The sequence below is a fragment of the Arvicanthis niloticus genome, chromosome 9 (genome assembly GCF_011762505.2).
Source record: "Arvicanthis niloticus isolate mArvNil1 chromosome 9, mArvNil1.pat.X, whole genome shotgun sequence".
NCBI lineage: Eukaryota > Metazoa > Chordata > Mammalia > Rodentia > Muridae > Arvicanthis > Arvicanthis niloticus.
In genome coordinates, this window is record NC_047666.1 from 63,056,757 (window position 1) to 63,071,564 (window position 14,808).

At 48.5% G+C, this 14,808-nt stretch overlaps 1 protein-coding gene and 1 long non-coding RNA gene across 2 annotated transcripts in view; one reads left to right on the forward strand and one right to left on the reverse strand.

Annotated features, from left to right (window-relative positions):
- The window catches only part of Vwf (von Willebrand factor), a 132,930-nt gene that overhangs the window by 71,709 nt on the left and 46,413 nt on the right, over positions 1-14,808 (forward strand). The window contains exons 19-27 of the mRNA XM_034512425.2: positions 900-1,003; positions 2,467-2,605; positions 4,602-4,736; positions 7,552-7,698; positions 10,760-10,900; positions 11,069-11,182; positions 12,505-12,661; positions 13,075-13,233; positions 14,251-14,386. Coding sequence (XP_034368316.1) covers positions 900-1,003; positions 2,467-2,605; positions 4,602-4,736; positions 7,552-7,698; positions 10,760-10,900; positions 11,069-11,182; positions 12,505-12,661; positions 13,075-13,233; positions 14,251-14,386 — 1,232 coding nt within the window. The remainder of the gene's footprint in view (positions 1-899; positions 1,004-2,466; positions 2,606-4,601; positions 4,737-7,551; positions 7,699-10,759; positions 10,901-11,068; positions 11,183-12,504; positions 12,662-13,074; positions 13,234-14,250; positions 14,387-14,808) is intronic.
- Positions 12,755-14,326, reverse strand: LOC143443532 (uncharacterized). The gene is made up of 3 exons (XR_013112614.1): positions 14,196-14,326; positions 13,770-13,838; positions 12,755-13,081 (listed from the first exon to the last, which is right to left on the reverse strand). It is a non-coding gene; the product is annotated as an uncharacterized LOC143443532 (long non-coding RNA).

A 14,808-nucleotide genomic window follows, 5' to 3' on the forward strand; every position in this document is an offset into this window, starting at 1 on the left:
AAACTAAAAAGGAGAATAAGCCCAGAGTCCTTTACCCCAGCTCACTATCTGGGGGCAACCTCCTCCCTCCTTCCTTCTAGCCTTGGCTAACAACAACAACAACAACAACAACAATCTATATTCCATACACATGAAATTCAGTTCACATGTGTGTACAGTTTACTTCCCCATTTAAAAATAACCTAACAGCTTAGATAGGCACTGCTTACCTCAGTGAAGAGTCCTCTGAAGGATGCTCCAGCCTTCCATAGCAAACCAGCTCCTGGGGAATCCTTAAGAAGGGGACCATTTGCCTGTCTCTGAACACTTGATTGTTGTTTCCTTTCTTTTTTTGTTTTTCGAGATAGGGTTTCTCTGTGTAGCTCTGGCTGTCCTGGAACTCACTCTGTAGACCAGGCTAGCCCCGAACTCAGAAATCCGCCTGCCTCTGCCTCCCAAGTGCTGGGATTAAAGGCATGCGCCACCACCGCCCAGCCGATTGTTTCCTTTCTTTTTCCCAGTTCATTGGTAAATAATTCTCCTTTAGTCTCCCTCCGTAACTCCCATGTCCTCTGGACACACCCTTTGTGTGACATGGCTGAGTCTGGTATATGTACTCCCAGGGTTCTGACTTGTGTTTCTGAAGTCTTTGCAAATGTGTCCTAGGTTATGGCACCCAGCAGGACAGAGGCAGTCGAGTCTTTGGTTGACAGGGAGACACAATGTAGAAGATGCCCTTGTCTACCACACCCCAACCTGCTGTTGACTCTTGCCCTGGCTACTTTGTTGCTGAGGTTGCGCTTGGCTCAGTGTCTCTCTTCATGCTGGCTGCTGGCAGGTTTGAGCGGCAGGACACTTCCTCATCCTGGATCCATATCAGTCCCTGTGGTCCTTGACACGCTGGCCTGCTTTTCCTTTAGGTCCGGCATGAAAACAAATGTGTGGCCTTGGAGCGGTGTCCCTGCTTCCACCAGGGTGAGGAGTACTCCCCAGGAGATACGGTGAAGATCGGCTGCAACACCTGGTGAGGCTCTGGGATGCCCCGGGGACCCCCATCATAGTAGCATCAGGCTCTGTGGGACACAAGACTTCTGACACTTGTCCTCAGACCCTGTGGGAACCTGAGTGTTGTTTCCCTTACTCTGCCTCTGTTTCCCCATCTGTGAAATGCCTCCTTCCATCACTGCTCAGTACAGTTCTGCTCAGTACTTCTGCTCCCTACAGATGGGTGATTCTGTTCTGGGAGGATCGTCTTTCTACAGAGGCCCTTGCAGTGACCAGGCTGGAAGTGGGGTGGGTTTGGAAAGGTCCTCTCAACCCCCTTTCTGTTTTTCTCTGTCTCTTTCTCCCTGTCCTTCCTTCCCTCCCTTCTCTTTCTTTCTATTTATTTTTATTAATTGAACAAGGTAATCATTTCATAGACATTTACATAATGCATACAATGTCCTTTGCTCACACATTCTCCCGTGTCACCTTTCCTTGTCCCCCTTCCTACTCCTATGGTTCTTTCCCCTCCCCCGATAGTTATAGTTTCCCCATCTACTTTAGTATCTTTTAAATAAATCTGGACCCTACATATGAGAGAAAACATAATAATTGTCTTTCTGAGTCTGGCCCGATTTGCCCAGCATGATGATCTCCAGCTGCCATCATTTTCTGTGCAAATGATGTATTTTGTTGCTTCCTTAAGGCCGAATCTCAAGGCCCACCTCTTCCCACAGGCTCTGTGTGTTCTGAGAGTGGGCTTGAGGACACAATGGTTTGGGAGGCATTGGTTTCCTTCTGCCTGCTCTGGCTATCTTTCATGGGCACTCCCTTCCACTCACCCTTTGACTTCTGGGCTATAGGCAGTCTTAGGGGCCCATGTGGACAGAGGTAGGGGGGGAATCAGTGCCTGAGGCCTGAGCTCACCACCTCTGACGCATGAGTGGGCTTCCCTAGATCAGCTCTGGTTAAGGGCAGTGAGGGGTGGGACATGTGGCCAGCAGATCTCGAGAGATATAAATACATAACCACACACAGAAAACCACTCCTGGCAGACTCATATGCTCTTTCTGTTTTTCAGTCTCCGCATGTCCCTTCATCTTGCAATCTCTGTTGGCCTAAAGGGGTTTCAGCCTCAGTATGTCTGTGATACATCGAGCCTGTGGCTAATCTCGGGCACTCTGTAGCTTTTAGGGTGAGGCTACACTCTAGGGAGTCCATGGCAGGTGGATTAGAGAGGACTCTCGCCTTCTCTCCACCCACTTCACTCTGTATCTGTTTCTTGGCACTAGAGAGCAGCCTGGCCTTCCTTTCTCCTGCAGACTCTGTGCAGGCTTTGAGGACCATGCTCTTTTCACAGGCTCTAAATGCTTAGCTTCTTGAGGCTACCTAAGTGATGACCTGCCACCTTCTACATCCCCCACTGCAGCCTTGTTTCCTAAGGCCTGATTGGGGCCCTGGTGCCTAAGGTACAAACCAGTAACACTCGATTGCTTTCCCTAGTGTCTGCCAGGACCGGAGGTGGAATTGCACGAACCACGTGTGTGATGCCACTTGCTCTGCCATTGGTATGGCCCACTATCTCACCTTCGATGGACTCAAGTACCTGTTCCCTGGCGAGTGCCAGTATGTTCTGGCACAGGTGAGACTGAGAATGAGGAGAGGGGGTGCTGTATCTAGCCGAGCAGGGGGTGCCGTAGGAGTCTCTGGGTCAGGTTCTGTCTCTAGAAAGAACTTTAGGGTTTGGTTTTGTCAGAGTGATTTTTTTTTTAATTCCCCCAAAGGATTCCCAAAGATATAGGAAGTTTAAGAACAGAATTTCATTTTCTGAGCTGGATTGGTGTGATACCCTTCAGGCCATTTTGGCACTGGTATAGATTAGAGAAAGATGGCTCTTCATTTTGGTTGGACACCTACTCCAGGATATGTGGGAGCTGCTCCTGGATGGATGTCACCCTCCCTGATAGCCCGTTGTTATGAAGTATTCCTGGGTCGGGGGATTGCCTCTATGACCCCTGGAGTATGCTGCCTGACCTATGGTCCTATTGAACTAGCCACCGTTTTTACCCTTAACATGGCAAGGAACAGAGGCTGGGCTGCAGGTGCCATTCAGTCCAACAGGAAGAACATAGGGCATTCTAGCGAGTCTTGCCAGCCCCTGTGCCTCCCCAACCTCACTTTGTGGGCTCCTGTGATTTCTTCTGTTGGTGGATATCAGGTGGTTCACCAAGGAGGACAAGCACTTTTCTCAGAGTTGAGATACTGTGACACTGAATGGATGTGGCTTCTCTGTCTCCGTTCTCTGGGGGGTGGAGGCTTATTGGAATGATCTGAAGGTAGGACTTCCAAACCAGAGAGGGAGCTATAGGACCAATATGGCAGGCATTATGGGTGACCAGGGTTACCATGCACAGAGCATGCTGGGAGGGGCTGGAACCGTAGCCGGCATCAGCCAGACTGGCCTTACACACCCCAGCTCACCCAGGGAGACAGTGTATTGGGGAAACAGTGCACAACACACCTTGAAATGGCTTTTCTGAAGCCTCTGGGCTCGTGTGTGACTCGTAGAGCTCCCCCACAGGCTCTTTTCCTTAGCAAAGGTTCAATGTGCCCGTCAGCTTCCAGAAATGATGGATTTAGCATGTGGAAAGGAGGCAGGGGCATTACCACTGCTGAGCACCCCCTGGCTTACAAACCTTCTCCAGTGACGCATTTTTCAGGATTCCCTTTTAAGACTGCGTGTTTATTTTTCTTTCCCACTTGAGTTGTCTTCTGCTGCTCTCTCTTAGCGCCCTCCCTTCCCCCGTTAGAGGCATCATCAGGTTTAGCTTTCTCCTTCCAAAAAGCCAGTTGGTGACAAGAACCAGGCAAGCACCTACAGCTTTGTCTGGCTTCTAACCTGTGGGACCCAGGGACCAGCTGAAATCATTTCATCCAAAAGTGTCAGGAAGTGGACTGATGGTCACCTTACAGATGGCCAGGCTGTGTTTTTTGTATCTGTTTGAGTGCATGTGTGTGTATATTGTATGCATATATATGTTTATGGTTATACATGAACAAATACACTTTTTATAAGTATATGTGCATATATATGTATATATGTATATATGTATATGTGTGTGTATATATGTGTGTGTATATATATGTATATATATACACACACATATAATCTATGTGTATGTATACAGGTATGTGCCTGTGTGTACATGTTTACATATATATATATATATATATGTTTAGGCATGTGTATTATGATTGTACATGTGTATGTGTGTATACATATGTATGTATATGCATCTCCAAGTATATATGAATGTGTGCTTGTGTTTGTGATTGTATATAGTGTTTATACCTGTGTATGTATACGGGTAGGTGTATGTTTATATATGTATTTGTATGTGCTATCTCCTCTAGCTCCCCTGTTTCCCTTTGTGTTTGCCACTGCACTGAGCATGGATACCAGGCTCATCTGTGAGGGCTGAGGTTGGACCCTTGAGAGAGTTTCTCTGTGGCTACTTCTCCCTTTCCCCCACATACAGGGTGCATCTGATGATACTTTCTGACCCTGGAAGTCATGATGCCATCTTCTGGTCTATGAGACAATGTGATCTTTCCCCCTTGGTGCCCTCTCTCCCCAGGATTACTGTGGCGGGAATCCTGGGACCTTTCGGATCCTAGTGGGAAATGAGGGCTGCAGTTATCCCTCAGTGAAATGCAAGAAGCGGGTGAGCATCCTGGTGGAAGGAGGGGAGATCGAGCTGTCTGATGGAGAGGTAAGTGCCAGTCTCTCCCCTTTATTTTTATGCCCCCACATCCCTCTGTTTGTTAGGAGCCTTTACCCAGTGTCATTTAGAACTGTGTTGGTAGAAAGTGCAGTCACTGTAGAGAATGAGGTCCAGCGGTGCCAGCTGGTCTTGGGAGCGGAGCAATTGACAGACCAATACGGGCAGTGTGAGCCCATTGTGGTTCCAGTGTGGGCATATGTGTGGGAGAGGCTCTTCTAGAGTGATCCCTGCCTATGTATGAGGGAGGCAGTGCTGACTGGTGGAGGTGAGCCGAGTGTAATAGGCAGAAGGAGCTTCTCTTCCATGTACAGTGGTCCCTCTTAGCCACAGAGTTGGATAAAACCCCTGGTAAATGCCTGAGATCACAGGCAATACAGAACCCAGTATGTTCCGTTACTCATGTTGGTAATGTCTTAGGGCTTCTATTGCTGCAATGAAACACCATGACCAAAAAGCAAGTTGAGGAGGAAAGGGTTTATTTGACTTACACTTCCACATCACTGTTCATCATCAAAGGAAGTCAGGACAGGAACTCAAACAGTGCAGGAACCTGGAGGCAGGAGCTGATACAGAGGCCATCGACGGGTGCTGTTTACTGGTTTGTTCCTCATGGCTTTCTCAGCCTGCTTTCTTATAAACCCCAGGACTATCAGCCTAGGAATGGCACCACCCAAAATGACCCTCCCTCATCAGTCACTAATTAAAATACCTTACAGGATGGAGACACTTTCTCTCTCTCTCTCTCTTTTTTTTTTTCAACATAGTATCTTTATTGATTATTTGGGAATTTCACATACTCGCTTCCCATTCCTCCCAGGTCCACCTCCTACCCTTGTGCCATCCCCCCAAAAGGAAATAAAAATGGAAAAAATACACCAAGTGTAATTTGTGTCGCAACTCCCAGTGGTCAACCATTTAAAGTTAGCAGAGTTATCCCCTGTTCTCCCAACTGCCAGAAGCCATTTTTTTTTTTAAACTGTGAGGAGCTACACTTTAGTATTCTTATCACCTCCAAAACCAGAGAGGGAGCCACAGGACCTGTGGGACAGGCATTATGGGTAACCAGGGTCACCATGTGCAGAGCGTGCTGGGAGGGGGTGGGACCGCCGGGGGCATCAGCTAGGCTGGCTTCCCATACCCCAGCTCACCCAGGGAGACAGTGTATTGGGTAAGCACACACGTGGAAATGGCTTTTCTGATGCCTCTGGGCCTTATCAATGGACTTGGAGGTATTTCTTAGTTGAGGCTCCCTCCTCTCAGATGACTTTAGCACGTGTCAAGTTGACATAAAACTATCCAACACTGGCGATAATGTCTGACTATTCAGGGGGCAGAGCAAAGCATTAATGTTGGCTCACAATGCAATGACAGCAATGTGCTGTGATGGAAGTTATCGGAGACTTCATCTGCATTCTGGAATTTTCCATTCAGCACTTCTGTAGTCAAGTGAAGTGAGCAAAAACTGTAGGAAGCAAAACTACCGCTACAAGGGGACTACTGCCCGCCTGTATGAGGAAGGGAAGGGACATTATGGGATGTGTTTTCCTTACTTTACATTTTAAGGAGATTTTAAAAGATCGTGTGGATCCCAGGGCCTGGCCATGCTGAGCAAGCACTCGTGTGCCCAGCTACACCCCCGATCTTCAGATTAAGTTTTCTGACAGGCTAAGAAGAGGAACAGAATCAACAGACGCAGCCTCTGTATCCTGACCGATTACAAAGTGGTCAAGTGCAGATCCCAGGCTCCACCTTGAGGCTCTGCCTCAGTAGATCAGGATGGAACCCCGGGATCCATCAGTTTAGAGTGGCTGTTTGTCCTGAGGTCACAGATTTGATTCAGCTGGTTTGGTTTTGTGCTGTGCTACAAACTCCCCGAATCTGGGATCATTTGCTCCCATGGCCTCTGCTTGCGTCCTGATGTTTTGTTAATACCCACCCTTGACAGCTGGGGACTGGAAGTGCATTTTCGATAGACAGGGAAGAAAAACTGTTTAGCAAGTGTGCTGACTGGGAGCCAGTGGTGTCAGCTCTACTTCAGAGTTCAGTTCTGTCTGAGACAGATGACAGCAGAGAAACTGTATGGGAGGTGGCAGGTCTGCTGGGGGGAGAATTTGTAGAGATGATGAGCCCCATGTGAGGCCTGTTTCTCAGGAGAGGAGATCTCTGAGGATTGACAGGTTCTTGGTCTTGGCTTCTACTTTATGCATCCGACAGTCAGCCAAGTTCTCTGCCATGGGCGTCAAGGGTTTGTCAGTAGTGATGACTCTGGCAAAGTAAGAAGTTTGGGCCAGACTTCTGCTGGAAGCTTCTGCCTGGAGCATGGAGCTTCACAGTCCCTGTTCTTCAGTCTTGACTCCTGATGGTAGTCACTCGGGAGAACGGAGGGTGGTAGGAGGCAGGATGACGAGTTGGGGGGATCACTGTCATAGGTGGGTAGAGTTTCCATCCTATTGACTAGAGAGGTGGTTAAAATCATTGACAAATTAAAAAGCAAGCCAAGGGAGTGGTGTAATTGGTGATTCAGGGTCAGGACACCCTCCCTTTTTGTGAGGTGACTGGTCTCTTTTTCTGTGTTCTCATTGCAGTCTCCTCATCGTGGGAGGGTGGTAGGTCAGACAGACACAGATATTCCTGAGTCGAGTGATGGCCTAAGGGAGGTCTGCCAGAAAGTAGCTGGTGGCGCATATAGGTCTCAAGGGCCAGCTCTGGTATTGGTGGGCAAGGCAGACAGACAGGCTGTGTGAAGAGGGAGCCCTGGACGCCATTCTCCTTCACCTCAGTTTTCCGTTTCTTCCTCCTTCAGGTGAATGTTAAGAGGCCCCTGAGAGATGAGTCTCACTTTGAGGTGGTGGAGTCGGGCCGCTACATCATCCTGCTGCTGGGTCAGGCCCTTTCTGTGGTCTGGGACCACCACCTCAGCATCTCTGTGGTCCTGAAGCACACATACCAGGTCAGCTGGCCTTCTTGCTGCATCTTGCCCCTGATTCATGTGGACTGACACCAGTTCTCTAAGTAGTAATCTGCTGCCCTTACCCATTATATTGAGGGACAGTGGTTCTCTCTCTGGTCCAGCCTCCTTGCTCTCCACACAAGAAAACCTAAGTAGTCATGGAGGGAGGGTGACTGCACGTGAGGACAGAGGCAGCTTTGGCAGTGTCCTGACTAGCCCAGGAAGGCACACATTTTGTTTGCACTGAGGAGGAAGAGCAAGGATAGGCAGGGTATCTTTTCTTCAGGTTTCTTAACCCAAAGAGGCAAATTAGATTCACAAAATGGTAAATCATTGCCATCTATTCTGGGATGTTGCCTTACCAGTGAGCCCAGGCTAGCACACATACTCATGTTCATGCACATACACAGACATGTATGTGTGTGTGTGTGTGTGTGTGTGTGTGTGTGTACATGTATGTATGCATATGGAGGCTGGCCAGTGGGTCTCATTTCTTGGGAGACATTTACTTTGTATTTTGAGACCAAGACTTATTTTCCAAGGTCCTAGGTTATCCCCTTTGGAGAGCACTTTGTTAACCTGTCCCTTTTGGGAAAGATAATGTCACTTGGGTAGGTTTCTGTAGTTTTGGGGGTTCTGGTGGTATCACTGAGTGGTGTGAATATGACAAGGGGTTCTGTTGACTATGGTGGCTAGTTTATTCTTGTTGAGAGTGGCCTCAACACCAACTGACAGTGGCGTCCATGTTTAGATTGCATACGTCAGTGAGGGGTGTGCTTCCATGGGACAGCCTGTTCCATTTCTAGAAAGGTCTAGCAACCTGACTATGTTTCCGCTCAGTGTATTGGACTGTTCTAGGCCTCATGTATACAGCAAGAGAAAAAAATCAAATTGTGTGTGTATGTGTGTGTGTATAGGTATGTATGTGTGTCTGTGTGTGAACACATGTGTGTGTACTCATGCTGCTGTGACAAGTCACCACAACTCCAGCATCTTCAAACGACACAAGTGCATTGCATTTTAGTTCTGGAAGCCAGAAGGTTGGCAGGGCTGCATTCCTGTGGAGCTTTCACTCTTTCTTGGTTCTGAAGGATGACTGCACTCCTTGGCTTGTGGTCCCACATTCCACATTCAAAGTGAGCTGCCATTCAGCAGTATCTCCAGGCTTCCCCACCAGTCACACTTCTGTCTGTCACAATATCTTTTACGCTCTGCCTCTTTCTGTCTCTTGTCAGACTCTGTGGTCACATATAGCTTGCTAGAGGATTCAGGACATTTTCCTATCATAAGATCGTAACCTAACTGTACCAAGTTCTGCTGTCCTGGGCATTACTCCATGTTCTGAGTACTCTAAGCAGAGTACTTTATGAAGAAAGGAGGTTTACCTTAACTCTCATTGTTATTGTTGGAGGTAGAAAGTGTAGGATTGGGTGGTTCCATCTGTTTGGTCTATGGTGGGGACCAGCCTGGCTGTGGTGAATGAAAGCAAAATAGACAGGGAAAGGAAAATGGCCTCATGTAGATGGGTCACATGTGAAACTGGTTTAATTTTATTTTAATTAAAATTCTATCTATCTACCTATTTATCTAATCTATCATCTATCTACCAATTGTCTGTTTATCTATCTGTCTGTCTATCTATCTATCTATCTATCTATCTATCTATCTATCTATCTATCTATCATCTATCATGTGTATGTGTGTGGACATTTATGTGCCATAGTATGTGGAGGTCAGCAGATAATTTAGTTCTCCCTGGCCCTCCAGTGTGTGTCCCAGGGATTGAATTCAGGTCATCAAGGATGGCATCTGGCTGTACCATCTTTATCTGCTGATCCATCTCACCTCCCCTTTTAAGAAACAAAAAACAACAATAAAAACCTTATGGTGCAGGAATTGTCTGGGGTTTTATGAGAAAGACATTTATCTCTTCCAAGGGTGACATCACCATTGTCTAATTAAATCCAACTAGGTCTCACCTGCTGAAGGTTATACCACCTCTGGAACTCACACTGGTGACCCACACGTTCAGAGAATAAGCCCTTTGGGGATTCAATCACACAGTGAAACCATGAGACCGATATTACTGTGTGTGGGTACTACAGTCGCAGTTCTCGGAAGCCAGTGTTGCTCTCTATAACCACGGTGGGGAGTATATTTGTATGGTGACATTACTTTGGATAGGTTAGTTTGATGAGCCCTCTCTGAACAGGTGACATAGGAGTAGAAGTCTTCATGGAGGAGAGAGGGTGAGGATTGTAACTATCTGGGGGAGAGAAGCTGGTGGGTAGAATGAGTTGTATAAAGAACGAGGTGACACTGTTTGGAGAGTTGGACCAACAGGACCAGTGGGTGAAGGGGAGGGTGTTTGTCATTAACAGGGGTCCAGAGAGTCAGTTTCCTGCTGTGACATTTTGTGTAACCTTCTCACACACTCCTCCATGACTTATACATGTGGTTCCAAGCCAAATACTGCAAAGTGGATTAAGTCACCTTTCCTTTCCCGGGACAGTGTTCTGACCCTGGTTCCTCCGTGATGGTTTCTGCATGATCAGGCTTGTCCAGGACTCAGTCCTGCCTGCCACAGGAGGTGTATTAGCCCTTTCCTCATGCCATTTCTCAAGCTGTAGAGTTTTCCCCTATCCCCTTGAATGAGCTGCTGTCCTCTGGGTAAAGGGACTCCTCTGCCTGCAGCAAAGCAGGACCATTATGTTCATCCATTAACACTGGTGCCTGCTGTTCTTTATGTTTATAGTCTGACGAGGGAGGCTAATGACCCACAGTGGGGTACCAGGGCCAAGCTACCTGTGTCCCTCTTTTGCCTTTGATCATGAGACTTGGGTGCACAGCCTCTCTCTGCTTCCTTGGGTCACTGTGGGTCACTGTGGGTAAGCACAGGGAAGGCTTTGCTGACCATCCTGCTGTTTTTCTGGGTCTCTCTGCCTTGTCTGCTTCCTCCTCCTCCCTTTATTTCCCCCATTTCCTCTGCCTCTGGTACCTTCTTCCCCAAACCTGGAGAGTGTGCCAGGGTTTACAGTGTGCATCCCCTGCCTTCACCCAGGAACAGGTGTGTGGCCTGTGCGGGAACTTTGATGGCATCCAGAACAATGACTTCACCAGCAGCAGCCTTCAGGTGGAGGAAGACCCCGTGGACTTTGGGAACTCCTGGAAAGTGAACTTACAGTGTGCCGACACAAGAAAGGTACATGTGGGGTCTGTGTGGATGGAGGGTCCTCTTATTCATGGAGGCTTTGGTGGCCAGAACTATAGGTAAGGTCAGAGCCCAGAGTCTCTTGTGTCCTTCTGGGCTGAGTCCTTTCAGCAAGGCCATCTGATGTTTGGACTCTCTGGTGCTCTCTCCTGTTCTCAGCTGTCACTAGACGTTTCTCCTGCCACCTGCCACAACAACATGGTGAAGCAGACGATGGTGGACTCATCCTGCAGAGTCCTTACCAGCGACATCTTCCAGGGCTGCAACAAGCTGGTGAGGCTTTGTGGGTGGAGGAAGGTAAAATGGTCCAAGGGCTTGTGCACTAATGAGGCTGGAGCCCTCAAAGGATTCACCACAGTAACTCTTTTCTTGGCTTCTAGCTAAAGAAGAGCATGCATAGTCTTTGAGGGAAGCAATGACTGACTAGGTTCTTTCTTTGTACGAAGGAAGTCTCTTGGTCTGAAGTTCTCTTTGTGTTGTCTCCAATCAGAGCCAGGGAATTCCTTTTCTTGTTACTGCTCTGTGTGTCCAGACCCAGTCAGAACCTTTCTAATCATCCAACACACAAGCAAATCAGCAAACAGCCGCTTTAGTGTCCAGTTTTGGCTTCTTTTCATTTCTCTATCTCAGACATTTCATAACATATATCATTAAACAATAGTGATGAGTTCTCCAAAGTTAAATGGACTTCTTCCTCTGGGCATTTGCATGCATGTGCGCGTGCGTGCGCGCGCACACACACACACACACGTGTGATTGTGTCTGTACACAAATGCATATCCATGTGCATACCTGTGCTGTCCCATAAACCTATGACTGACGGGTTGAGTCCATGTATCTCAACTCTTCAGCTCTTCAGAGACTTCTAGCCCAGGAAACCCTCAAAGGAAACTTAGGTTTTATGGGTTGGGCAGCATCTGAGTTGGGAGAATGAAGACAGGGGGTGGGGAGTTGGGGCTCTCAGAGATGTTGAAATGTCTTGGAAACAGCAATTCGTTGGCCAATGAATTCATCTCCTCCTTAACTGCTCTGAAAAGTCCAGAGAGTATAGGAGCATGGTTTGCAGACAAGAAGAGTGAGAAGTGGCCACTCTGGTTGATCATGGTTGTGGGCGAACACTCCTCCATACAGGGGGACTTAGGATCAAGGCCAAGGGTGCCCAGCCAGGCCCCACTGTCTTGCAAAGTTGCCCCATAGCTCCTCCTGGTCTGATTTATCTCTACATTCTGTTTGCTGTAGCTCTGAGGTAAGGAAAGAGAGTGGCCAATCTGTGTGTGTTTATATAAGATTACTCCAGACTCATGGCTACAGAGAAGGACAGGAAGCTGGACAGGTAGGCAGGAGAGAGCAGAGGGAACCTTCTAGCAAATTCCGGAGGCATTTTGTAACATAGGCTGTCCTGCTTTATTGAATACTTCTTAATAGAATCTAGATTAGAAACAAAGACATTTGTGTCCTGCCTGTCTATTACTCCAGGACTTGTATTCTACATTTCTTTGGCTCAGAAACCACCCACCCCTATCCCTTGCTCCCTAACTATAAGCCAGAATTGTCACCCTGGCTCAGGCTGAGACCACTTGAGGTTCTTCCTGTAGGTGGACCCTGAGCCATACCTGGACATCTGCATTTATGACACTTGCTCCTGTGAGTCCATTGGGGACTGCGCCTGTTTCTGTGACACCATTGCTGCCTATGCCCACGTGTGCGCCCAGCATGGCCAGGTGGTAGCCTGGAGGACGCCCACATTGTGCCGTGAGTTCCCAAGGCCTCATGGTCCGGTCAGTCTCAGATGAACAGCCTTATAAGCACCTTGAAGGCTTTGGAAGGCCTGGGGTGGGGGTGGGGGTGGGGGTGGGGTGAGGCAGGAAAGCACTCTCCTGGGAGAGAGGGGCAGCTCCAGTGCCAAGCTATGAGACAGTTCATCCTAATGAAATGGTGGGAATGTGGGTTCTGAAGGGAATTAAAACAGCCATGGCGTATCTCCTTAAGAGTGGGTGGGGACATGGATTCTGAAGAGGGTCACGATGGTGACGAGGGTAAGGAGGTCACAGTAGGACTGTGAGAAGTGTCATGGAGTCAAGATGGAGAGGTGGAGACTTCTGGGGAAATTCTGGAAGGAGGGAGACACTGGCTGAGGGTCACCGCCTTTTCTTTCGCGTCCACAGCCCAGAACTGTGAAGAAAGGAATGTTCAGGAGAACGGCTATGAATGCGAGTGGCGCTATAACAGCTGTGCACCCGCCTGCCCAGTCACGTGCCAGCACCCTGAGCCTCTGGCTTGCCCTGTGCAGTGTGTGGAGGGCTGCCATGCACACTGCCCTCCAGGTGAGGCCTCCTTGGCTGGAGCAGGCTGGAGGGATGGGTTCTTAGACAGGTGTGTTCCTTCTTCATCTTGGCCTCCATTGTCCAGAGGTGACTCCTCTAACCCCCAGCCCTCAAACAAGTCTGTTTGAGTCGCTTCGTCAAAGCCAGGGCAGCTCTGAGTTTTGCCACACTGGGGTTGTATCATCTGCCCTTTGATTTTTCAGTAGTGAGGAAAGAATGCCCGCCCCCCCCCTCCCCGTGCTTTTCTATGCAGCCACACCCCATTGCTTCTTAAACAGTCTTTCGAGGGCCCATTTGTGGATTTATCATATAGAGCAGTCTGTTTTCTTTTCTCCCTCCCTTCCTCCCTTTCTTTCTTCCTTCCTTCCTTCCTTCCTTCCTCCCTCCCTCCCTTCCTTCTTCCTTTTCTTCTTTGTCTTCCTTCCTCCTTCCTACTCTCCTTCTCTCCCTCACTTCTTCCCTCCCCCTTTTCTCCCTCCCTCTTTCCCTCTCCCCTTAGAGTCTTGCTGCATAGACCAGGTTGTCTTCAAACTCACCATCCTTAGTAGCAGCACGTTCCAGCAGAACTGACAGTGATGGCAGTGTTCTGTCCAATGCAGTGATACCTAGAAGATGTGAGGAAATGGCTTCTTCATCTGACTGAATTATGGTTAATTTACATAGGAGTAGCCTCGTGGGATGTTGTGTTGGACAGCCCAGCTCTAAAGTTATTGAGTTCATGCTTGGGAAGAGTAAGCTGAGCTGAACTGTTCCTTGCCTGTTCCTTAGAGATAAGATTTCATTTGTCCTCGGGCTCTGGGGGAGGGAAGGGAGTGGTATAGGAAGCCCCCATCTCAGCTTCTCAGAGGGGCAGACCAGGCACCAAGAAAGAAGGATGCTCCCTGCATGGTGAGGTGACCACTGGGGAACCTGGAGAGTAGGTTTCTGGGAAGGTTCCCCTGGTAGCAGGTGGATGGACCTACCTGGTGTGAGAGGTGACTGGTGGTCTCCTAATGAGACCACCACTCTCTTGTGCAGGGAGACTCCTGGATGAACTTCTGCAGACCTGTGTAGACCCCCAAGACTGCCCTGTGTGTGAGGTGGCTGGTCGGCGCTTGGCTCCTGGAAAGAAAATCACCTTGAGTCCTGATGACCCTGCACACTGTCAGAATTGGTACATCAGACTTGTTTATTGGCTGCTTCCTATGCAGGCTTTCAGAATCTTGGCTCTGGAAAACACTTCTGGGGGGTGGGTGGGGGGGTGGGGTGGGCAGCATGAAGTGAGATTGAACTTAATTAGTCCATCTCTCTGTCGATCTGTCTGTCCATCCACCCACTCCACCCACCAACCCATCCACTCATCCATTCACTCATCTATCTACCCATCCATCCATCTACCTGTCCGTCAGCCCGTCTGTCCGTCCGTCTGTCCATCTACCCACTCATCTCTTTTTTTTTCAAGTACTGTTGGGTTTATTTCTAGTATCTGATTTTCTTTAAAAGGTGCTATTCCATTCTCAAAGTTTAAAGGAGTTTTTTTTAATGCTTCTCAAGAGTTTTTACCCCCCCTTTTTTTGTGGAAAACAGGTACCGTTT